Below are 25,958 nucleotides of genomic sequence, written 5' to 3'. Positions count from 1 at the left end.
ACTCAATAATGTCCTACTGTGTGTTTAAACTGATACACTGACCCTGACAGACTCAATAATGTCCTACTGTGTGTTTAAACTGATACACTGACCCTGACAGACTCAATAATGTCCTACTGTGTGTTTAAACTGATACACTGACCCTGACAGACTCAATAATGTCCTACTGTGTATTTAAACTGAGGCACTGACCCTGACAGACTCAATAATGTCCTACTGTGTGTTTAAACTGATACACTGACCCTGACAGACTCAATAATGTCCTACTGTGTGTTTAAACTGATACACTGACCCTGACAGACTCAATAATGTCCTACTGTGTGTTTAAACTGAGGCACTGACCCTGACAGACTCAATAATGTCCTACTGTGTGTTTAAACTGATACACTGACCCTGACAGACTCAATAATGTCCTACTGTGTGTTTAAACTGAGGCACTGACCCTGACCGACTCAATAATGTCCTACTGTGTGTTTAAACTGATACACTGACCCTGACAGACTCAATAATGTCCTACTGTGTGTTTAAACTGATACACTGACCCTGACAGACTCAATAATGTCCTACTGTGTGTTTAAACTGAGGCACTGACCCTGACACACTCAATAATGTCCTACTGTGTGTTTAAACTGATACACTGACCCTGACAGACTCAATAATGTCCTACTGTGTGTTTAAACTGATACACTGACCCTGACAGACTCTATAATGTCCTACTGTGTTTTTAAACTGATACACTGACCCTGACAGACTCTATAATGTCCTACTGTGTGTTTAAACTGATACACTGACCCTGACAGACTCAATAATGTCCTACTGTGTGTTTAAACTGAGGCACTGACCCTGACAGACTCAATAATGTCCTACTGTGTGCTTAAACTGAGGCACTGACCCTGACAGACTCAATAATGTCCTACTGTGTGTTTAAACTGATACACTGACCCTGACAGACTCAATAATGTCCTACTGTGTGTTTAAACTGATACACTGACAGACTCAATAATGTCCTACTGTGTGTTTAAACTGATGCACTGACCCTGACAGACTCAATAATGTCCTACTGTGTGTTTAAACTGATACACTGACCCTGACAGACTCAATAATGTCCTACTGTGTGTTTAAACTGATGCACTGACCCTGACAGACTCAATAATGTCCTACTGTGTGTTTAAACTGATACACTGACCCTGACAGACTCAATAATGTCCTACTGTGTGTTTAAACTGATGCACTGACCCTGACAGACTCAATAATGTCCTACTGTGTGTTTAAACTGATACACTGACCCTGACAGACTCAATAATGTCCTACTGTGTGTTTAAACTGATACACTGACCCTGACAGACTCAATAATGTCCTACTGTGTGTTTAAACTGATGCACTGACCCTGACAGACTCAATAATGTCCTACTGTGTGTTTAAACTGATACACTGACAGACTCAATAATGTCCTACTGTGTGTTTAAACTGAGGCACTGACCCTGACAGACTCAATAATGTCCTACTGTGTGTTTAAACTGATACACTGACCCTGACAGACTCAATAATGTCCTACTGTGTGTTTAAACTGATGCACTGACCCTGACAGACTCAATAATGTCCTACTGTGTGTTTAAACTGATACACTGACCCTGACAGACTCAATAATGTCCTACTGTGTGTTTAAACTGATACACTGACCCTGACAGACTCAATAATGTCCTACTGTGTGTTTAAACTGATGCACTGACCCTGACAGACTCAATAATGTCCTACTGTGTGTTTAAACTGATACACTGACCCTGACAGACTCAATAATGTCCTACTGTGTGTTTACTGACCCTGACAGACTCAATAATGTCCTACTGTGTGTTTAAACACACTGACCCTGACAGACTCAATAATGTCCTACTGTGTGTTTAAACTGATGCACTGACCCTGACAGACTTAATAATGTCCTACTGTGTGTTTAAACTGATACACTGACCCTGACAGACTCAATAATGTCCTACTGTGTGTTTAAACTGAGGCACTGACCCTGACAGACTCAATAATGTCCTACTGTGTATTTAAACTGATACACTGACCCTGACAGACTCAATAATGTCCTACTGTGTGTTTAAACTGAGGCACTGACCCTGACAGACTCAATAATGTCCTACTGTGTATTTAAACTGATACACTGACCCTGACAGACTCAATAATGTCCTACTGTGTGTTTAAACTGATGCACTGACCCTGACAGACTCAATAATGTCCTACTGTGTGTTTAAACTGATACACTGACCCTGACAGACTCAATAATGTCCTACTGTGTGTTTAAACTGATACACTGACCCTGACAGACTCAATAATGTCCTACTGTGTGTTTAAACTGATACACTGACCCTGACAGACTCAATAATGTCCTACTGTGTGTTTAAACTGATACACTGACCCTGACAGACTCAATAATGTCCTACTGTGTGTTTAAACTGATACACTGACCCTGACAGACTCAATAATGTCCTACTGTGTGTTTAAACTGATACACTGACCCTGACAGACTCAATAATGTCCTACTGTGTGTTTAAACTGAGGCACTGACCCTGACAGACTCAATAATGTCCTACTGTGTGTTTAAACTGATACACTGACCCTGACAGACTCAATAATGTCCTACTGTGTGTTTAAACTGAGGCACTGACCCTGACCGACTCAATAATGTCCTACTGTGTGTTTAAACTGATACACTGACCCTGACAGACTCAATAATGTCCTACTGTGTGTTTAAACTGATACACTGACCCTGACAGACTCAATAATGTCCTACTGTGTGTTTAAACTGAGGCACTGACCCTGACAGACTCAATAATGTCCTACTGTGTGTTTAAACTGATACACTGACCCTGACAGACTCAATAATGTCCTACTGTGTGTTTAAACTGATACACTGACCCTGACAGACTCTATAATGTCCTACTGTGTTTTTAAACTGATACACTGACCCTGACAGACTCTATAATGTCCTACTGTGTGTTTAAACTGATACACTGACCCTGACAGACTCAATAATGTCCTACTGTGTGTTTAAACTGAGGCACTGACCCTGACAGACTCAATAATGTCCTACTGTGTGTTTAAACTGAGGCACTGACCCTGACAGACTCAATAATGTCCTACTGTGTGTTTAAACTGATACACTGACCCTGACAGACTCAATAATGTCCTACTGTGTGTTTAAACTGATACACTGACAGACTCAATAATGTCCTACTGTGTGTTTAAACTGATGCACTGACCCTGACAGACTCAATAATGTCCTACTGTGTGTTTAAACTGATACACTGACCCTGACAGACTCAATAATGTCCTACTGTGTGTTTAAACTGATGCACTGACCCTGACAGACTCAATAATGTCCTACTGTGTGTTTAAACTGATACACTGACCCTGACAGACTCAATAATGTCCTACTGTGTGTTTAAACTGATGCACTGACCCTGACAGACTCAATAATGTCCTACTGTGTGTTTAAACTGATGCACTGACCCTGACAGACTCAATAATGTCCTACTGTGTGTTTAAACTGATACACTGACCCTGACAGACTCAATAATGTCCTACTGTGTGTTTAAACTGATGCACTGACCCTGACAGACTCAATAATGTCCTACTGTGTGTTTAAACTGATACACTGACAGACTCAATAATGTCCTACTGTGTGTTTAAACTGAGGCACTGACCCTGACAGACTCAATAATGTCCTACTGTGTGTTTAAACTGATACACTGACCCTGACAGACTCAATAATGTCCTACTGTGTGTTTAAACTGATGCACTGACCCTGACAGACTCAATAATGTCCTACTGTGTGTTTAAACTGATACACTGACCCTGACAGACTCAATAATGTCCTACTGTGTGTTTAAACTGATACACTGACCCTGACAGACTCAATAATGTCCTACTGTGTGTTTAAACTGATGCACTGACCCTGACAGACTCAATAATGTTCTACTGTGTGTTTAAACTGATACACTGACCCTGACAGACTCAATAATGTCCTACTGTGTGTTTACACTGACCCTGACAGACTCAATAATGTCCTACTGTGTGTTTAAACTGATACACTGACCCTGACAGACTCAATAATGTCCTACTGTGTGTTTAAACTGATGCACTGACCCTGACAGACTTAATAATGTCCTACTGTGTGTTTAAACTGATACACTGACCCTGACAGACTCAATAATGTCCTACTGTGTGTTTAAACTGAGGCACTGACCCTGACAGACTCAATAATGTCCTACTGTGTATTTAAACTGATACACTGACCCTGACAGACTCAATAATGTCCTACTGTGTGTTTAAACTGAGGCACTGACCCTGACAGACTCAATAATGTCCTACTGTGTATTTAAACTGATACACTGACCCTGACAGACTCAATAATGTCCTACTGTGTGTTTAAACTGATGCACTGACCCTGACAGACTCAATAATGTCCTACTGTGTGTTTAAACTGATACACTGACCCTGACAGACTCAATAATGTCCTACTGTGTGTTTAAACTGATACACTGACCCTGACAGACTCAATAATGTCCTACTGTGTGTTTAAACTGATACACTGACCCTGACAGACTCAATAATGTCCTACTGTGTGTTTAAACTGATACACTGACCCTGACAGACTCAATAATGTCCTACTGTGTGTTTAAACTGATACACTGACCCTGACAGACTCAATAATGTCCTACTGTGTGTTTAAACTGATACACTGACCCTGACAGACTCAATAATGTCCTACTGTGTGTTTAAACTGAGGCACTGACCCTGACAGACTCAATAATGTCCTACTGTGTGTTTAAACTGATACACTGACCCTGACAGACTCAATAATGTCCTACTGTGTGTTTAAACTGAGGCACTGACCCTGACCGACTCAATAATGTCCTACTGTGTGTTTAAACTGATACACTGACCCTGACAGACTCAATAATGTCCTACTGTGTGTTTAAACTGATACACTGACCCTGACAGACTCAATAATGTCCTACTGTGTGTTTAAACTGAGGCACTGACCCTGACAGACTCAATAATGTCCTACTGTGTGTTTAAACTGATACACTGACCCTGACAGACTCAATAATGTCCTACTGTGTGTTTAAACTGATACACTGACCCTGACAGACTCTATAATGTCCTACTGTGTTTTTAAACTGATACACTGACCCTGACAGACTCTATAATGTCCTACTGTGTGTTTAAACTGATACACTGACCCTGACAGACTCAATAATGTCCTACTGTGTGTTTAAACTGATACACTGACAGACTCAATAATGTCCTACTGTGTGTTTAAACTGATGCACTGACCCTGACAGACTCAATAATGTCCTACTGTGTGTTTAAACTGATACACTGACCCTGACAGACTCAATAATGTCCTACTGTGTGTTTAAACTGATGCACTGACCCTGACAGACTCAATAATGTCCTACTGTGTGTTTAAACTGATACACTGACCCTGACAGACTCAATAATGTCCTACTGTGTGTTTAAACTGATGCACTGACCCTGACAGACTCAATAATGTCCTACTGTGTGTTTAAACTGATGACTGACCCTGACAGACTCAATAATGTCCTACTGTGTGTTTAAACTGATACACTGACCCTGACAGACTCAATAATGTCCTACTGTGTGTTTAAACTGATACACTGACCCTGACAGACTCAATAATGTCCTACTGTGTGTTTAAACTGATACACTGACCCTGACAGACTCAATAATGTCCTACTGTGTGTTTAAACTGATACACTGACCCTGACAGACTCAATAATGTCCTACTGTGTGTTTAAACTGATACACTGACCCTGACAGACTCAATAATGTCCTACTGTGTGTTTAAACTGATGCACTGACCCTGACAGACTTTAATGTCCTACTGTGTGTTTAAACACACTGACCCTGACAGACTCAATAATGTCCTACTGTGTGTTTAAACTGATACACTGACCCTGACAGACTCAATAATGTCCTACTGTGTGTTTAAACTGATGCACTGACCCTGACCAATAATGTTCTGACAGACTGACCCTGACAGACTCAATAATGTCCTACTGTGTGTTTAAACTGATGCACTGACCCTGACAGACTCAATAATGTCCTACTGTGTGTTTAAACTGATACACTGACCCTGACAGACTCAATAATGTCCTACTGTGTGTTTAAACTGATGCACTGACCCTGACAGACTCAATAATGTCCTACTGTGTGTTTAAACTGATACACTGACCCTGACAGACTCAATAATGTCCTACTGTGTGTTTAAACTGATACACTGACCCTGACAGACTCAATAATGTCCTACTGTGTGTTTAAACTGATACACTGACCCTGACAGACTCAATAATGTCCTACTGTGTGTTTAAACTGATGCACTGACCCTGACAGACTCAATAATGTCCTACTGTGTGTTTAAACTGAGGCACTGACCCTGACAGACTCAATAATGTCCTACTGTGTGTTTAAACTGATGCACTGACAGACTCAATAATGTCCTACTGTGTGTTTAAACTGATGCATGGCCTCTTCTTTCCTAGCTGTTAGTTAGATCAGTCAAATCGTTGATTCGATCGATTTGGTTGATTTCGTTTCGATGTATTTCTATGGTAACTGTCGCCCGGGGGCCCGACGATAGAGGACGCGTTTCTATGGTAACTGTCGCCCGGGGGCCCCGACGATAGAGGACGCGTTTCTATGGTAACTGTCGCCCGGGGGCCCGACGATAGAGGACGCGTTTCTATGGTAACTGTCGCCCGGGGGCCCGACGATAGAGGACGCGTTTCTATGGTAACTGTTGCCCGGGGGCCCGACGATAGAGGACGCGTTTCTATGGTAACTGTTGCCCGGGGCCCCTATGGTAACGATAGATGGTAACGCGTTTCTATGGTAACTGTCCCGCCCGGGGCCCCTATGGTAACTGATAGAGGACGCGTTTCTATGGTAACTGTCGCCCGGGGGCCCGACGATAGAGGACGCGTTTCTATGGTAACTGTTGCCCGGGGGCCCGATGGTAACTGTTGCCCGGGGGCCCGACGATAGAGGATGAGGAGCAACACAGACCATCCAAAGGGGAACCTTGTAACCATAGCGACCAACGGCAATCTTTGACACATCAACAGGTTGGGGAATTAGTCCTTCAGTTGTGGCTGTTTTTTTTTTTTTTTATCAGAGCTTTAAAATGGATCCCTATTCCCTATGTAGTGCACTTCTTTTGACAGGGGTCCATAGGGTCGTAGTGCACTTCTTTTGACAGGGGTCCATAGGGTCGTAGTGCACTTCTTTTGACAGGGGTCCATAGGGTCGTAGTGCACTGCATAGGGAATAGGGTGCTATTGCAGGATACACTCAGAAAGACCGGGCCCTTGGTCATCAGTAGAGTTATAGCCATCCTTATCCCAGCCAGAACGGCCCGTAGTCCAAAGTAGTGCACTATCAAGGGAACGGGAGCCATTTTGGAACGCCATTGTTGTGCTGTATCAGATGTGACTGTAGTCCAGTCCAGTCCGTGTAGAATTCACCTAATGCATCGGGATCAAGCCCCTTGTTGCTGTTTCTAAGGTTACGGCGGCGTCCCAAATGACATCATATCCCCTATACAGGGTACGCATACCTATCCAATACTTGTGATGGAAATTCCACCGGGAGGTCAATCCCATCCCATCAGACACCACGGTTTTGGGTCCGGGTCTGTACAGATTAGGATTTAAATGTGTCCATAGTCAGTTAGTTAGTCCCGTTCTCTCTATATACCCCCCCAGTCATGTATTGTAAGATATAGACCCAGATAAAACTCATTCAGTCGGTCTCTAGTTAAGATATAGACCCAGATAAAACTCATTCAGTCTGTCTCTAGTTGTTAAGATATAGACCCAGATAAAACTCATTCAGTCTATAGACCCAGATAAAACTCATTCAGTCGGTCTCTAGTTAAGATATGGGCCCAGATAAATCTAATTCAGTCTGTCTCTAGTTGTTAAGATATGGGCCCAGAGGTCGACTGATGTTTAGCACAGCTCTCTTTGAGAGACTTTTTAAAATCCATTTTTAGGTTAAAAGCTAAACTGACCTAAATTCAGTGTCTTGGGGTGTCTTCAGTGGACGCTAACCCTGGTCTAGAAGGGCTGCTGTGTGTGTGTGTGTGTGTGAGCAGGTTTTTAACACACATCATTCAGCTAACCAAAGTCTTGATGATTGTGATTAAACATAAAAGCAGGTGTGTTAGTGCTGGACTGGAACAGGGGACCAGGGTTGGCCAGCCTGGTCCTACATGGTCTGAACATAAGCACATGTGATGTGAGATTCTTCTTCCCCAGGAGCTTTTCATTGATCATCGGGAGGCTATGATAGAATCAGAACTCTCGTTCTATGGAGAGAATTAGAATTCTGTTGGTGAGAGTTCCGTTCACTCCATTCTGGAAGCCTCTGCTGCTACACAACCCGGTTGTGTTCTGTTCTGTCACACTTCTCTCTCTTGTCTGCGAGGAAGATTATACTGTTCATTCAAATATTCTCTATTGAATTTAAAAAAGGCAATATTTTAACTTGATCAATTACCGGAGATGATATGATGTAGAAATTAATAAAAGTATTTAAAAATGTAAAAGACAATTGCATGTCTGTTTTGTGTGCGTTTCCATTGTAAATGAATGTCTTATCTTTAAAAAATATATTAATTCCACTACTGTTTAGATAATACATTAGCTTCCATGCCATGCTGTTGACTTCAAGCAAAGATATCAGGCAGGATAAGGTGGTTGTGGAGGCGTTTAGCCCGATGTTAAGGAGGGAGGGGGGTGTTTAATCCTCTCTCTCACTGTGTTGGGTGGGAAGAGAACAACAGATGAACAGAGAGAGAGATTTTAATGATTTTCCGACCTGCAATATTTGATAATGTACAGTAGTCTACTGTAGTGTATATCTGTTTCTCTGATTTTAAGGCTGCACGTCCTAAATTACACCCTATTCCCTATGGATCCTGGTCAGAATCAGTGCGCTACATAGGGATTAGCGTGCTGTTTGGGGGAAACGGAATGAAGACACCACTTTAGACACGGCTGCCGTCACAGACTGTCAACCAAGGTGGCTGTGATGTCATCTCAGTCCTGTGTAGTCTACACACATCAGGGGAACGTTTTAATAGTTAACAGAGTATTAATCCCAGATTTAACCACTAGCCATGTGGCTCACATAGTGTGCCTCCCTAAATGGGCCCCTATTCCCTATGTAGTACACTGGACCCTGGTCAAAAGCAGTGCACTACAGGGATTAGGGGGGCATATGGCTCCCGTACAGTAGACTACTGTACAACTGGACATTTGTAGGATTATCTCTGTGTTAATATATATATATATATATATATATATTATCAATATTTATCTACACTGAACATGTCAATGCAAATGTAAAATGCAATAAAATAAAAATTCCCAGATATTTTCCATATGTGCAAAAAAAAAAGCTTATTTCTCTGTAATTTTGTGCACAAATGTGTTTTTATATTCCTGTTGGGGAGCATTTCTCCTTTGCCAAGATAATCCATCCACCTGACAGGTGTGGCATATCAAGAAGCTGATTAAACAGCATGACACAGGTGCACCTTGTGCTGGGGGGACAATAAAAAGCCACTTTGAAATGTGCAGTTTTGTCGCACAGACCCCAGATCCAGACACCAGATCCAGACACCAGGTCCAGACACGAGGTTCAGAACCCAGATCCAGACCCAGACACCAGGCCCAGATCCCAGGTCCAGACCCCAGATCCCAGATCCAGACGCCAGGTCCAGACCCCAGATCCCAGATCCAGACCCCAGATCCAGACCCCAGGTCCAGACCCCAGGTCCAGACCCCAGACCCCAGGCCCAGACGCCAGGTCCAGACCCCAGATCCAGACACCAGGTCCAGACACCAGGTCCAGGCCCAGACCCAGACCCCAGGCCCAGACACCAGGTCCAGACCCCAGATCCCAGGTCCAGACCCCAGGTGCAGACCCCAGATCTCAGACCCCAGATCTCAGACCCCAGGTCCAGACACCAGATCCCAGGCCCAGATCCCAGGTCCAGACATGAGGTTCAGAACCCAGATCCAGACACCAGGTCCCAGGCCCAGACCCCAGGACCCCAGGTCCAGACCCCAGGCCCAGACGCCAGGTCCAGACCCCAGATCCAGACCCCAGGTCCAGACACGAGGTTCAGACACCAGGTCCAGACCCCAGATCCAGACACCAGGTCCCAGGCCCAGACACCAGGTCCAGACACCAGATCCCAGGCCCAGACCCCAGGTCCAGACACCAGGTCCAGACACCAGATCCCAGGTCCAGACCCTAGGTCCAGACACCAGGTCCAGACACCAGATCCCAGGTCCAGACCCTAGGTCCAGACACCAGGTCCAGACACCAGATCCCAGGTCCAGACACCAGATCCCAGGTCCAGACCCTAGGTCCAGACACGAGGTTCAGAACCCAGATCCAGGTCCCAGGCCCAGACCCCAGGTCCAGACCCCAGGTCCAGACCCCAGGACCAGATCCCAGGCCCAGACCCCAGGTCCAGACCCCAGGCCCAGACCCCAGGACCAGACCCCAGGCCCAGGCCCAGACAGGACCAGACCCCAGGTCCCCCCAGGCCCAGACCCCAGGTCCAGACCCCAGGTCCAGACCCCAGGTCCAGACCCCAGATCCAGACCCCAGATCCAGACCCCAGGTCCAGACCCCAGATCCAGACCCCAGGCCCAGACCCCAGATCCAGACCCCAGGCCCAGACCCCAGGTCCAGACCCCAGACCCAGACGCCAGGTCCAGACCCCAGATCCAGACGCCAGGTCCAGACCCCAGATCCAGACCCCAGATAGACTAATGAGGATGTTACAGAGATAGACTAGAGAGGATGTTACTCTCTCCCCCTCTCTCTACCTCTCTCTGAGGAGTTGGTTAGACATACACAATGTCCACATGGAACTTCACCATACTGTTCCTTCAGCTGGACGTAATTCAAATCCTCAGACAAGATACTTCCCATGACCTCCGTGCTGATTGGGTGTCTGGGATCGGCTGGAAGAGTTCCCAGAGTGGCTATCAGGCAGCTATGTATGGGAGATGGACACGGACTGTCTACGGATTTATAAGATGCATGGACATTTTATGGGGATGTTTTTACCTCAGAAAAAGGAGGTAGTTGGCATAGATTATAAGTTATAAAACACAATATATAAATTTGAGCACAAGGTGTTAGATATCTGCGTTACTGTTTTATCAGTTCAATCATCAGGTTATATTATCTCCATCATCAGTATTACTGTCAGGTTATATTATCTCCATCAGTATTACTGTCAGGTTATATTATCTCCATCAGTATTACTGTCAGGTTATATTATCTCCATCAGTATTACTGTCAGGTTATATTATCTCCATCAGTATTACTGTCAGGTTATATTATCTCCATCAGTATTACTGTCAGGTTATATTATCTCCATCATCAGTATTACTGTCAGGTTATATTATCTCCATCAGTATTACTGTCAGGTTATATTATCTCCATCAGTATTACTGTCAGGTTATATTATCTCCATCAGTATTACTGTCAGGTTATATTATCTCCATCAGTATTACTGTCAGGTTATATTATCTCCATCAGTATTACTGTCAGGTTATATTATCTCCATCAGTATTACTGTCAGGTTATATTATCTCCATCAGTATTACTGTCAGGTTATATTATCTCCATCAGTATTACTGTCAGGTTATATTATCTCCATCAGTATTACTGTCAGGTTATATTATCTCCATCAGTATTACTGTCAGGTTATATTATCTCCATCAGTATTACTGTCAGGTTATATTATCTCCATCAGTATTACTGTCAGGTTATATTATCTCCATCAGTATTACTGTCAGGTTATATTATCTCCATCAGTATTACTGTCAGGTTATATTATCTCCATCAGTATTACTGTCAGGTTATATTATCTCCATCAGTATTACTGTCAGGTTATATTATCTCCATCAGTATTACTGTCAGGTTATATTATCTCCATCAGTATTACTGTCAGGTTATATTATCTCCATCAGTATTACTGTCAGGTTACTATTATATTATCTCCATCAGTATTACTGTCAGGTTATATTATCTCCATCAGTATTACTGTCAGGTTATATTATCTCCATCAGTATTACTGTCAGGTTATATTATCTCCATCATCAGTATTACTGTCATATTATCTCCATCAGTATTACTGTCAGGTTATATTATCTCCATCAGTATTACAGGTATTACTCAGTCAGGTTATATTATCTCCATCAGTATTACTGTCATTATATTATCTGTATTACTGTCAGGTTATATTATCTCCATCAGTATTACTGTCAGGTTATATTATCTCCATCAGTATTATATTATCTCCATCATCAGTATTACAGGTTATATTATCTCCATCAGTATTACTGTCAGGTTATATTATCTCCATCAGTATTACTGTCAGGTTATATTATCTCCATCAGTATTACTGTCAGGTTATATTATCTCCATCAGTATTACTGTCAGGTTATATTATCTCCATCAGGTTATATTATCTCCATCAGTCAGGTTATATTATCTCATCAGTATTACTGTCAGGTTATATTATCTCCATCAGTATTACTGTCAGGTTATATTATCTCCATCAGTATTACTGTCAGGTTATATTATCTCCATCAGTATTACTGTCAGGTTATATTATCTCCATCAGTATTACTGTCAGGTTATATTATCTCCATCAGTATTATATTATCTCCATCAGTATTACTCAGGTTATATTATCTCCATCAGTATTACTGTCAGGTTATATTATCTCCATCAGTATTACTGTCAGGTTATATTATCTCCATCAGTATTACAGTTATTATCTCCATCAGTATTACTGTCAGGTTATATTATCTCCATCAGTATTACTGTCAGGTTATATTATCTCCATCAGTATTACTGTCAGGTTATATTATCTCCATCAGTATTACTGTCAGGTTATATTATCTCCATCAGTATTACTGTCAGGTTATATTATCTCCATCAGTATTCATGTCAGGTTATATTATCTCCATCAGTATTACTGTCAGGTTATATTATCTCCATCAGTATTCATGTCAGGTTATATTATCTCTTCATCGGTAACTACCAGTTGCTCCCAATACTCCAGACCAGTACCCCCCCCTCCTCCTCCCCAAACACACACACCTCCTTTTAAGTCTTTCTTCAGCAGCTGGTAGTGAGTGGTCTTTCCTTTGTTTATACAGTGCTGACCGCTAACCTAACCACGGGATCAGACTGAACAGAACCGGTTCCGTTTCCGCATTTTATGAACTGTAAGCAATTTTAAACACTTTTGAAAAAGAAGAAGAAAACTAGATAGCTTGCTAGTTACATAGCCACGGTAAACTTCTCCATATGGTTGGAAGTTTTTTCACAATATGTCTTAAGAAATGCATTGGCCAGGTGGTGGATTGAGGATATTGAACAGAGAAAAACAAAACGTTTAAGTTAACAATTATAGCTATTATATTTAGTTAGTTAATTAGCTATATTATATATATATTACTGGATGTGAGCAGTAAGAAACAGATTAGCAGAATTAGCCATCTGTGGCTCGCTAATAAACTAGGCTGAACCGGTAGCTAACCATGACAACTGCAGCAACACCGGTACACTTTTAGCCAGCAGTTGTTCTTAATCGCTTTTTGAAAACAATAATATATAGCTTTTCTTCCTCTGTATCGTCTGCAAAACACATTCCGATGAATGCCACGGGTCTTTGTGTAATTTATTACTCTGAATAATTGTGTGTGAAAGATCTAACCTTTGCGGGGTGAATGTCATTTTCTTGTTAACATTTTGTTCGGCCACCTGTACTTTACTGTTGTTGCTAGTCGATTCTCAATCAAACTTTAATCATTCTAGACACTGGTTTTTTTTTTTGTTGGTGTTGTACATTTCAGCGAACTGGTTCTGACTATGATTGACAGCCATGTAAACCAATGACAGGACAGAGAAAAGTTTCGTGTACACTATCGTTGTCATGGTGACTCGTTGATATTACACGATTCTAGGAAAACGGAGGCGGGACAGTAGTTAAGCACGGGTGGATGCACTTTCTAGGTTGTGTATATATGGATTTATTTTTTTTGACCAGCAATTTACGGACAATAATTACAAAGTTTGTAAACTATCTTTATATTCATTATAAACACAAAGACTGAAGACTAAATGACGACAGTGCAGTACTATTGATACAAATAACAACTTGTCATTTTTTTTCGTTATCGTCTTAGTTTGTTAGATACGCTTGCTATGGCTACCTAGCTAGCTACTTGTAGCCAGCTAACGTTAACTAAGTTAGCTCTCTATTCTCGTCCTCTCATGCAAAACAAGCTGCTAACCTTCGCTAGTTCTCTCTTTGACTAAGTTTAGCTCACTTGTAGGTTTATCGGCAGTTAGCAAACACAGCTAGAGGGTGAGGAGAGGAGGCTCTCTTGTTGCCACGCAACTGTATGACCCACTGGTCTTCAACACCTGTTGGAAAGGTGAGTCGTGAGTTACCGCCCTCGCGGTTTTGAAATCATCCTTCCCATTGGACAATGCCGTCTTCTAACCCCACCCACGGGGCAGGTGTGGTTTTGTGTCAGTGGTTGAGGTACATTCGTTCACCAAGGAGTGTTGGTAGAACTCAGTATTCCTTCCTTGGCTTTCTACATTGGCATTGCGTTTAACATTTTTTACTTTTGTGTTTATTTATCTCATAGTTCTTTTTCCTTTTACATGACTTCTTAAAGGAGTGTATATTTGGGTATTTTCTCTTCTGTCCTGCATGGCTATAAGACAGTGCTTCCCAAACGTCTCGTTGAGTTCCCCCAACCGTTCAACTTATTTTATGTATTCCAGTGTTATTCTACTGGTCAATTAAGCACCAAGACCTTCATTGGTAAAGGGGCGGCAGGGTAGCCTAGTGGTTAGAGCGTTGGACTAGTAACCGGAAGGTTGCAAGTTCAAACCCCCGAGCTGACAAGGTACAAATCTGTTGTTCTGCCCCTGAACAGGCAGTTAACCCACTGTTCCTAGGCCGTATTTGAAAATAAGAATTTGTTCTTAACTGACTGGTTAAATAAATAAACTTTTTTTTTTTAACAGCTGGGGGTACTCAAGGAGAGGTTTGGGAAACACTGCTACCAACCCCAATGGTACTGTGCTGACTCAGATGTGTTCCTTTCAGACATGTGACTTTGCTGTTATATTGTCTCCTGTCGTCTGTGTGTTGTATTGGCTACCATCACTCACAATGAGTCCTTGGTGCTGTTTGTCCCTCCTGTGTCTCCGTAGGTGACCCCTGCCTGACCTGTGACAAGTCACATCATCCACTGAGAGTGGCACCAGCATGGCAGGGCTGGCGTTAGAGTGGAGGGGCTGACGTCATGCTCTCACCCTGCTGACACATTTTTTAGAAAGCCCTCAACACTAGAACGAGAGAGGGAGGAAACCTCTCTCCTCTTCCCTGGTTGTTGTTCTAGGCCCAAATTACAATATGTTCTCAGTCAACATACCTGGTAGCATAATGGTTGGATAAATAACAGTTAACTTACCTGGTAACAAGGGTTGGATAAATAACATCAGGCAACTTACCTGGTAACATAAGGGTTGGATAAATAACATCAGTTAACTTACCTGGTAACATAAGGGTTGGATAAATAACATCAGTTAACTTACCTGGTAACATAAGGGTTGGATAAATAACATCAGTCAACTTACCTGGTAACATAAGGGTTGGATAAATAACATCAGTTAACTTACCTGGTAACATAAGGGTTGGATAAAAACATCAGTAACATAACTTACCTGGTAACATAAGGGTTGGATAAATAACATCAGTCAACTTACCTGGTAACATAAGGGTTGGATAAATAACAGTTAACGTACCTGGTAACATAAGGGTTGGATAAATTACATTGAACAACAGAACAACAAGAGTCAAAACAATGTTCAGACAGACGGACACCTCGTCCAAGAGACGTCATGGAGGACATGGGGGTCTCACAGCCTTACCCTCGCCTCCTCACCCCCACCAGGGTGGGCGTATCCGGGGGGTGGAGGTGGCCCGCGGGAGGGCAGGGTATGGGTTCACCCTGTCTGGCCAGGGCCCCTGTGTCCTCAACTGCATTCTGAAAGGAAGTCCGGCGGACTACGTGGGTCTCCGCTCCGGTGACCACATCCTGTCCGTGAACGACATAAACGTCTCCAAGGCGTCGCACGAGGACGTCGTCAAGCTGATTGGCCGATGCACGGGGGTTCTGCTGTTGGTCGTCGCCGAGGGAGACCGGGGAGGCCGTCGTCACGGACACGGCGGTACCAACCGCAACCGTCGCCACGGGAACAATTCAGGAAGTCCAGCCGGGGGAGCGGCAGCCGCCGCGGACTCGTGCTCCAGCGACGAGGAGTTGTGTGGTTTCCATAACAGCAGCGGAGGAGGAAACAACAAAAACGTGAAGCCGGGTTCCCGTGGTAACAGCGCCAGCGGAGGAGGAGGAGGAGGGGGGGGTGGTGGCTGGTTCAAGCCCAAGCTGGACTCTAAGACCCTGGGTATTAACAGGGCAGAGAGGGTGGTGGCGGAGATGCAGTCTGGAGGAATCTTCAACATGATCTTTGACAACTCTTCACACTCCTCCAGCAGCTCAGAGAAAGGTAGACATCGACCTGTTTTAACATAGCATGATTTTCTTTTATAATATACTGTATGACATCACATTTTTGTGGCTGGTTTCCCCAGACTTAGTTTGATGGAGATTCTCGATTGAAAATGCTTTTTAGTCCAGGACTAACTAGGCTTAATCTGTGTCTGGTAAACTGGCCCTTTATGTGTGTTTCTGCATAATGTACCACCATGCTCAAATAAACTAAACCTAAACCTTACCTTGACCCTAAACCTGAACCTAAACCTTACCTTGACCCTAAACCTAAACCTTACCTTGACCCTAAACCTTACCTTGACCCTAAACCTGAACCTAAACCTTACCTTGACCCTAAACCTGAACCTAAACCTTACCTTGACCCTAAACCTTACCTTGACCCTAAACCTGAACCTAAACCTTACCTTGACCCTAAACCTGAACCTAAACCTTACCTTGACCCTAAACCTTACCTTGACCCTAAACCTGAACCTAAACCTTACCTTGACCCTAAACCTAATCCTAAAGACAGGGTCATCGCTCCTCCTCCTCCTCCCCGTGCCTCCTCTTCCTCGTCTGCGTCGGCCAAGCCTGCGAGGCCCCTGTCAGAGCCAGAGTTCCCCCCGTACCATAAGGGCCGAGGCCGTTCCCATAGCAACCCCAACCTGCTCTCTGAGGAGGAGATGGACAGGGTTCTAATGGCCGACGACTCAGTGTTCCTGGACGGGTTCCATCTGCAGGAGGCAGAGATCCAGGTGTGTGTGTGTGTGTGTGTGTGTGTGTGTGTGTGTGTGTGTGTGTGTGTGTGTGTGTGTGTGTGTGTGTGTGTGTGTGTGTGTGTGTGTGTGTGTGTCCCAAAAGGCACTATGTTCCCTGTATAGTGCATTACTGTGTGGTTTAATAACCACCAGTGTGTGATACCAGCACAACTACATTATCAGCTGGTATGATACCAGCACAACTACATTATCAGCTGTGTGTGATACCAGCAAACTACATTATCAGCTAGGCACTATGTTCCTGGTATATACCAGCACAACTGCATTATCAGCTGGTTGAATAACCACACAGCTACATTATCAGCTAGGTTTAATAACCACACAGCTACATTATCAGCTAGGTTTAATAACCACACAGCTACATTATCAGCTAGGTATGATACCCACACAGCTACATTATCAGCTAGGTTTAATACCCACACAACTACATTATCAGCTAGGTATGCTACCCACACAACAACATTATCAGTAAGGTGTGATACCCACACGGCCACATTATCAGCTAGGTATGATACCCACACAACTACATTATCAGCTAGGTTTGATACCCACACAACTACATTATCAGCTAGGTATGATACCCACACAGCTACATTATCAGCTAGGTATGATACCCACACAACTACATTATCAGCTAGGTTTGATACCCACACAGCTACATTATCAGCTAGGTATGATACCCACACAACTACATTATCAGCTAGGTTTGATACCCACACAGCTACATTATCAGCTAGGTATGATACCCACACAGCTACAATATCAGCTAGGTATGATACCCACACAGCTACATTATCAGCTAGGTTTAATAACCACACAGCTACATTATCAGCTAGGTTTAAAACCACACAGCTACATTATCAGCTAGGTATAATACCCGCACAGCTACATTATCAGCTAGGTTTGATACCCACACAACTACATTATCAGCTAGGTTTTACATCAGTGAATGTTGTAGTAATGGTTTTACAATATGTGTTGTCTCTCCTCCTTCCAGGTGGAGGTGGAAGGGGAGGACTTCTCCCTGGAGCCCAGCGAGGGGATCCTGAACGTGGGTATGATGGTAGGGTACCTGGGCTCCATAGAGCTGGCCTCTACAGGAGCTAGTCTGGAGAGTGACAGTCTGCAGGCCATCAGAGGAAGCATGAGACGACTCAGGGCTGAACAGAAGATACACTCCCTGGTCCTCATGAAGGTACAGGTCGCTTTGGATTGATTAAATGGTTGGTTGGTTGGTTGGTTTATTTGAATGGTTGGTGGGTTAGTTGGTTTATTGAATGGTTGGTTGCTTAGTTGATTGATTAGCTGGTTAATGGATTGGTTAGTTTATTGGTTTATTGATTGAATGATTGGTTGGTTTGTTGATTGAATGGTTGGTTGATTGGCGGGTTGCTTTATTGATTGAATGGTTGGTTGGTTTGGGTTGGTTCATTGATTGAATTGTTGGTTGATTGGTTAGTTGGTTGGTTGGTTTATTGAATGGTTGGTGGGTTAGTTGGTTTATTGAATGGTTGGTTGCTTAGTTGATTGATTAGCTGGTTAGTGGGTTGGTTGGTTTATTGAATGGTTGGTTGGTTAGTTTATTGGTTTATTGATTGAATGATTGGTTGATTGGTGGGTTGCTTTATTGATTGAATGGTTGGTTGCTTGGTTGGTTTGGGTTGGTTCATTGATTGAATGGTTGGTTGGTTCATTGATTGAATGGTTGGTTGGTTCATTGATTGAATGGTAGGTTGATTGGTTAGTTAGTTGGTTGGTTGGTTTGGGTTGGTTCATTGATTGAATGGTTGGTTGATTGGTTAGCTGGTTGGTTGGTTTATTGAATGGTTGGTGGGTTAGTTGGTTTATTGAATGGTTGGTTGGTTAGTTTATTGGTTTATTGATTGAATGGTTGGTTGGTTCATTGATTGAATGGTTGGTTGATTGGTTAGTTGGTTGGTTGGTTTGGGTTGGTTCATTGATTGAATGGTTGGTTGGTTGGTTTTGATTGAATGGTTGGTTGGTTGGTTTATTGAATGGTTGGTTGCATTGATTGAATGGTTGGTTTGGTTGGTTCATTGATTGAATGGTTGGTTGGTTGGTTGGGTTGGTTCATTGATTGAATGGTTGGTTGGTTGGTTGGTTCATTGATTGAATGGTTGGTTGGTTCATTGATTGAATGGTTGGTTGGTTCATTGATTGAATGGTTGGTTGGTTGGCTTGTTGAATGGTTGGTTGGTTTATTGATTGAATGGTTGGTTGGTTTGGGTTGGTTCATTGATTGAATGGTTGGTTGGTTGGTTTGGGTTGGTTCATTGATTGAATGGTTGGTTGGTTCATTGATTGAATGGTTGGTTGGTTTGGGTTGGTTCATTGATTGAATGGTTGGTTGGTTGGCTTGGGTTGGTTCATTGATTGAATGGTTGGTTGGTTCATTGATTGAATGGTTGGTTGGCTTGGGTTGGTTCATTGATTGAATGGTTGGTTGGTTTGGGTTGGTTCATTGATTGAATGGTTGGTTGGTTTGGGTTGGTTCATTGATTGAATGGTTGGTTGGTTTGGGTTGGTTCATTGATTGAATGGTTGGTTGGTTGGCTTGGGTTGGTTCATTGAGATGTTTATGTGTCATATCACTAAATTGTGCTCTAACCCGTGGGTGGGTCTCGGGTCGTTGTTGTAAAAACAGCCAATCTCTGTTTCCTTCGGGAAAGAAGGACAATAATAAAGTGTTCTTCTTCTTGGAATAGAGGACGGTGTGTTTCTAAAATACAAGGGATTGTATCGTTTGTTTTATGATGTTCTTCCCAGGTGATGCACGATTGTGTGCGGCTGTGCAGTGACAGGAGACAGGTCCTTGCTACCTACCCCGCCGAAAAGCTAGCCTTCAGCGCCTGTTGCCCCGACGACCGACGCTTCTTCGGACTGGTCACCATGCAGGCCACCCATGACGACGACGGTCACTATGGCAATGGTAACCGGGAGGAAGAGGGCGGGCTGAGGACTTCCTGTCACGTGTTCATAGTCGACCCGGAACTCTGTCATCACCAGGTAGGGTTGGACAAAAGGTCAAAGAAGAAGAAAAATAAACAAACTGTTTCAATGACCTCTGACCTCCAGCTAATAATAACATCCATATTAAAAACTGACCAATTTTAACATTTACAAACTACAAGTTATTTAAAATATTTTTTTGGGGGGGTGGTGTCCTAGAGTCCTGGGCCCAGTTTCCCAAAAGCATCTTAAGGCTAAGTTTGTCGTTAGAACGTTCGTAGGAGCTTCGTTATTAAATCTCCTGAGATGTTTCCCAAAAGTGTCTTAAGGCTAAGTTTGTCGTTAGAACGTTCGTAGGAGCTTCGTTATTAAATCTCCCGAGACGTTTCCCAAACCCATCGTTATTAACGTTGCACCTGAAAACAGTCGTAATCTAACGCCTGGCCTCAGCCCACTCGTGGAACAGCTGAGTGAGTAGTTAGAGGCTTTTTTTCCCCACCTTCATTTAGTACACAGAAGACCTCCACTAAACATAAAACCACGTAGTTTATCAGTCTCTGCGTGACCACTGATACAAAGTTGCCAATTCCTTTGCAATTGATACAAACAAACGACGTATAAAGATATGCTTCAAATAAACACCACCTGGTCCTGGATGGCCGGGACCCAGATGACTGTATTAAAATATAAACACACGAGGCTACAGGACTATTACAGTCATATTGAAATACATTTCACGTTCAGTCTATTGACTTCTATTTTGTAGGCTACCGTCTGTAATTTGTCTCAATATATTTCATGATGTGTAGCCTAACATCTGTGCAATGATGTGCCAAATCTGTGATTTAATGCATTTTTATTGGGTAAGCATTAGAATGAGACACCTCAATATTTGCAGCCGTTGGTGGTAATATCTCTCTAAGAGCTGATCCGTCGTCAGTATTGTGAAATAATTATAATGTTAAGGTAAGATTTAAATGGAGAAAACTGATCCTATCAGTATCGACAAATGGTCTTACTGGTCCTGGAATTTTCCCAGTAGATAAAGAGGACTTACTGGTCCTGGAATGTTCCCAGTAGATAAAGAGGACATACTGGTTCTGTAATGTTCCCAGTAGATAAAGAGGACTTACTGGTCCTGGAATGTTCCCAGTAGATAAAGAGGACTTACTGGTCCTGGAATGTTCCCAGTAGATAAAGAGGACTTACTGGTTCTGGAATGTTCCCAGTAGATAAAGAGGACTTACTGGTTCTGGAATGTTCCCAGTAGATAAAGAGGACTTACTGGTCCTGGAATGTTCCCAGTAGATAAGAGGACTTACTGGAATGTTCCCAGTAGATAAAGAGGACTTACTGGTTCTGGAATGTTCCCAGTAGATAAAGAGGACTTACTGGTTCTGGAATGTTCCCAGTAGATAAAGAGGACTTACTGGTCCTGGAATGTTCCCAGTAGATAAAGAGGACATACTGGTTCTGGAATGTTCCCAGTAGATAAAGAGGACTTACTGGTTCTGGAATGTTCCCAGTAGATAAAGAGAACTTACTGGTTTAAATTCTTCAACAACAAATAGGGGGAGGAAAAACAGTCTAAATGAGATTCAGGAGTTGATTTCTTTTGATACTCAGACTGTAAACTGAATATTAATGTCAACTGTAATTCACTCCTATAGATAAAACCTACCATAAATATGCTAAAATACCATATTTTCAGAGGGGTTGGAATAACCAGTTGTAAATCTGAGTCCATTGGACAATAAAGTAACCTCCTCCTCCTTCCTCTAGGTCCATGTGGGTGTGGCCAGGAGGTTTGGGTTTGAGTGTACTCCTGATCCTGATACTGGAGGGTGTCTGGAGTTCCCCCCTACCTCCCAGCCTCTGCTCCAGTTTGTGTCTGTTCTCTACCGGGACATGGGGGAGAGCATCGAGGGGGTCCGGGCGCGGGCGTTCGTTGATCCGGACAACGACCCACAGCAGGTAGAGTTGTTTAGTTCTGTTTTCATCATCTGTTGTTCTTTGACCTTCAATCCACATGGATGTTGTTTTTCTTTTACTGTCTTGTTTAGTTTAGTAGAGCTTTGACAGAACTGTCATGTTCAAATACCCACACTGGAGTGCCAGGTGGGCCAGTTTGCACTTTTGGGACTCTGCTGTTGGTTTATTAAGCCAGACAGGCTCAACAAGGCACAGAGAAAGTATTAGAAATATGTTTCAAGTATTTGAAATCCAGGTCTAAATGTTATTTATTCATCACTTTTCAATGATTATTATTGTTGTTGTTATTATTGTTATAATTGTTAATATTATTGTTATTGTTATTATTGTTATAATTGTTAATATTATTGTTATTGTTATTGTTGTTATTATTGTTATTATTATTATTATTATTATTCTATTGGTTATTATTGGTATTATTATTATTGTTGTTATTGCATTGGTTATTATTGTATTGGTTATTACTGTTATTATTATTATTGTTATTATTATTAGTGTTATTGTCATTATTATTGTTATTATTATTATTATTATTGGTGGTATTATTATTGTTATTATTATTATTATTGTATTTGTTATTATTATTATTGTTATTATTAGTAATGTTATTATTGTTATTATTATTGTTATTATTATTAATGTTATTATTGTTGTTATTATTATTAATGTTATTATTGTTGTTATTATTAATGTGTTTATTATTATTATTATTGGCATTATTAGTTATTATTATTGTTATTATTATTGTTATTATTATTAATGATTATTATTGTTGTTATTATTATTGTTATTATTATTAATATTATTATTATTGTTATTGTTATTATTATTGTTATTATTATTATAGTATTATTATTATTTGTTATTATTAATTATTATTATTATTGTTATTATTATTATTATTGTATTTGTTATTATTATTATTGTTATTATTATTAATGTTATTATTGTTGTTATTATTAATGTTATTATTATTTATTATTATTATTATTGTTGTTATTATTAATGTTATTATTGTTGTTATTATTAATGTTATTATTGTTATTATTATTAATGTTATTATTGTTGTTATTATTAATGTTATTATTGTTGTTATTATTATTGTTATTATTGTTGTTATTATTAATGTTATTATTGTTGTTATTATTAATGTTATTATTGTTGTTATTATTATAATGTTATTATTATTGTTATTATTAATGTTATTATTGTTGTTATTATTAATGTTATTATTGTTGTTATTATTAATGTTATTATTGTTGTTATTATTAATGTTATTATTGTTGTTATTATTAATGTTATTATTGTTGTTATTATTGTTGTTATTATTATTGTTATTATTGTTATTAACAGAACCACAGCACCAGTAGCAACAGCGACAGCGGCATCGGTAACTTCCTGCCAGATGAAAAGAGTAACCGTGTCTTATTGGTTGACCTGGGAGGCCATAATCACAACCCCGGTCCACGCCACTGGGACAGCCCTCCTCCTCCCTCGGCCCCGGGCTGGAACCAAGTCCCTCCCGGTGTCGTCCCTGGCCCCCTCTCCCCCCTCCTCCTCCCCCTCACCTCAACAACAGCTACCCCCCGGCTCTCCCCCCTGCCATCCCCCCTCGAGGGGCCCACTCCTCCCAGCCTTCACTCCACCACTACCCGCCAGGGAAGAGGGGAGGATCTGGAGGAGGAGCGGAGCAGAGCCTGACCCAGCCCCAACACCACCAGTCTCAACGCTGGTTACCAGTCCATGTCCTGAGAGACTGGAGACAACCAGGCCAGGCAGGACAAACGCAGGGACAAGGAGGGCTGTGTAGTGATCAGGAGTCCTATGCTGAGTCAACAGATGGCTGGTCATCAACGAACTGTAGCACCCTCCCGCCACCCATGAACAAGATACCTGCGGATCGCTACAGGGCTCCACTACCAGCCGGGGACCTGCCCCTGCCTCCGCAGCCTCCCGGGCTGGCCACGCAGAAGGATGAGTGGGCTAAGAAGCTGTTTGGGCCCGCGGCTGGTGAGAAAGGACTCAGAGAGCCCAAGCAGAATGGGAAGAGACGTGGGAATGGGAAAGATGGGGAGAAGAAGGTAAGAGAGTCATACAGTATGTCATGGTGGTGTTGGAGAGGTGTGTGTGTGTGTAGAAGTCATACAGTATGTTATGGTGGTGTTGGAGAGGTGGAGAGTCATACAGTATGTTATGGTGGTGTTGGAGAGGTGTGTGTGTGTGTAGAAGTCATACAGTATGTTATGGTGGTGTTGGAGAGGTGTGTGTGTGTGTAGAAGTCATACAGTATGTTATGGTGGTGTTGGAGAGGTGTGTGTGTGTGTAGAAGTCATACAGTATGTTATGAAGTGTGTGTGTGTATGTTATGTATGTGGTGTGTGGAGAGGTGTGTGTGTGTGTGTGTAGAGTCATACAGTATGTTATGGTGGTGTTGGAGAGGTGTGTGTGTGTGTGTGAAGTCATACAGTATGTCATGGTGGTGTGTGTGTGTGTGTGTGTGTGTGTGTGTGTGTGTGTGTGTACAGTGTGTGTGTGTGTGTGTGTGTGTGTGTGTGTGTGTAAGTCATACAGTATGTGTGTGTGTGTGTGTGTGTGTGTGTGTGTGTGTGTGTGTGTGTGTGTGTGTAGAAGTCATACAGTATGTCATGGTAGTGTGTGTGTGTGTCAGTCTGATGTACAGCATCAGATTTATAGTGATGTATTTGACCAACTTTTTCTCTAGTAGTAGTACTGGTAGTATCTGTATTGTAGAGCTACAGTAGTAGTAGTAGTACTGGTAGTATCTGTATTGTAGAGCTACAGTAGTAGTAGTAGTACTGGTAGTATCTGTATTGTAGAGCTACAGTAGTAGTACTAGTACTGGTAGTATCTGTATTGTAGAGCTACAGTAGTAGTAGTAGTACTGGTAGTATCTGTATTGTAGAGCTACAGTAGTAGTACTGGTAGTATCTGTATTGTAGAGCTACAGTAGTAGTAGTAGTAGTACTGGTAGTATCTGTATTGTAGAGCTACAGTAGTAGTAGTAGTAGTACTGGTAGTATCTGTATTGTAGAGCTACAGTAGTAGTAGTAGTACTGGTAGTATCTGTATTGTAGAGCTACAGTAGTAGTAGTAGTACTGGTAGTATCTGTATTGTAGAGCTACAGTAGTAGTAGTAGTAGTACTGGTAGTATCTGTATTGTAGAGCTACAGTAGTAGTAGTAGTACTGGTAGTATCTGTATTGTAGAGCTACAGTAGTAGTAGTAGTACTGGTAGTATCTGTATTGTAGAGCTACAGTAGTAGTAGTAGTACTGGTAGTATCTGTATTGTAGAGCTACAGTAGTAGTAGTAGTACTGGTAGTATCTGTATTGTAGAGCTATAGTAGTAGTAGTAGTACTGGTAGTATCTGTATTGTAGAGCTACAGTAGTAGTAGTAGTACTGGTAGTATCTGTATTGTAGAGCTACAGTCCAGACTACCGTTGTACTATGATAGTGTGTGTGTGTGTGTGTGTGTGTGTGTGTGTGTGTGTG

The 25,958-nt window shown here is 42.1% G+C and overlaps 1 protein-coding gene and 2 long non-coding RNA genes across 6 annotated transcripts; 2 read left to right on the top strand and 1 right to left on the bottom strand.

The window, feature by feature from the left end:
* Positions 1 to 7,042: 7,042 nt before the first annotated feature.
* LOC118380016 (uncharacterized) lies at positions 7,043 to 9,470 on the top strand. The gene is made up of 2 exons (XR_008127556.1): positions 7,043 to 7,799; positions 7,843 to 9,470. It is a non-coding gene; the product is annotated as an uncharacterized LOC118380016 (long non-coding RNA).
* A 5,976-nt stretch (positions 9,471 to 15,446) lies between these two features.
* Positions 15,447 to 16,026, bottom strand: LOC127927453 (uncharacterized). Of its 4 annotated transcripts, none has more exons than XR_008127574.1 (3): positions 15,877 to 16,026; positions 15,664 to 15,831; positions 15,447 to 15,584 (listed from the first exon to the last, which is right to left on the bottom strand). It is a non-coding gene; the product is annotated as an uncharacterized LOC127927453 (long non-coding RNA). The 4 variants fall into 4 exon arrangements; XR_008127575.1 differs by having other exon boundaries at positions 15,706 to 15,831; XR_008127572.1 differs by having other exon boundaries at positions 15,474 to 15,623.
* LOC118380019 (regulator of G-protein signaling 12-like) lies at positions 15,878 to 24,761 on the top strand. Its single transcript, XM_052513920.1, has 7 exons — positions 15,878 to 16,719; positions 17,232 to 17,458; positions 18,480 to 18,677; positions 20,270 to 20,509; positions 22,235 to 22,426; positions 23,798 to 24,615; positions 24,655 to 24,761. Exons 1-6 carry the CDS (start codon positions 16,017 to 16,019, stop codon positions 24,143 to 24,145), a joined length of 1,908 nt encoding a protein of 635 aa, XP_052369880.1. The 5' UTR covers positions 15,878 to 16,016; the 3' UTR covers positions 24,146 to 24,615; positions 24,655 to 24,761.
* Positions 24,762 to 25,958: the final 1,197 nt, after the last annotated feature.

This window comes from Oncorhynchus keta, unplaced genomic scaffold (assembly GCF_023373465.1).
Source record: "Oncorhynchus keta strain PuntledgeMale-10-30-2019 unplaced genomic scaffold, Oket_V2 Un_scaffold_14265_pilon_pilon, whole genome shotgun sequence".
In the NCBI taxonomy this organism is placed as follows: Eukaryota; Metazoa; Chordata; class Actinopteri; order Salmoniformes; family Salmonidae; genus Oncorhynchus; species Oncorhynchus keta.
The sequence above is the reverse complement of the archived record's forward strand: the minus strand, read 5'-3'. Positions and strand labels throughout refer to the sequence as shown.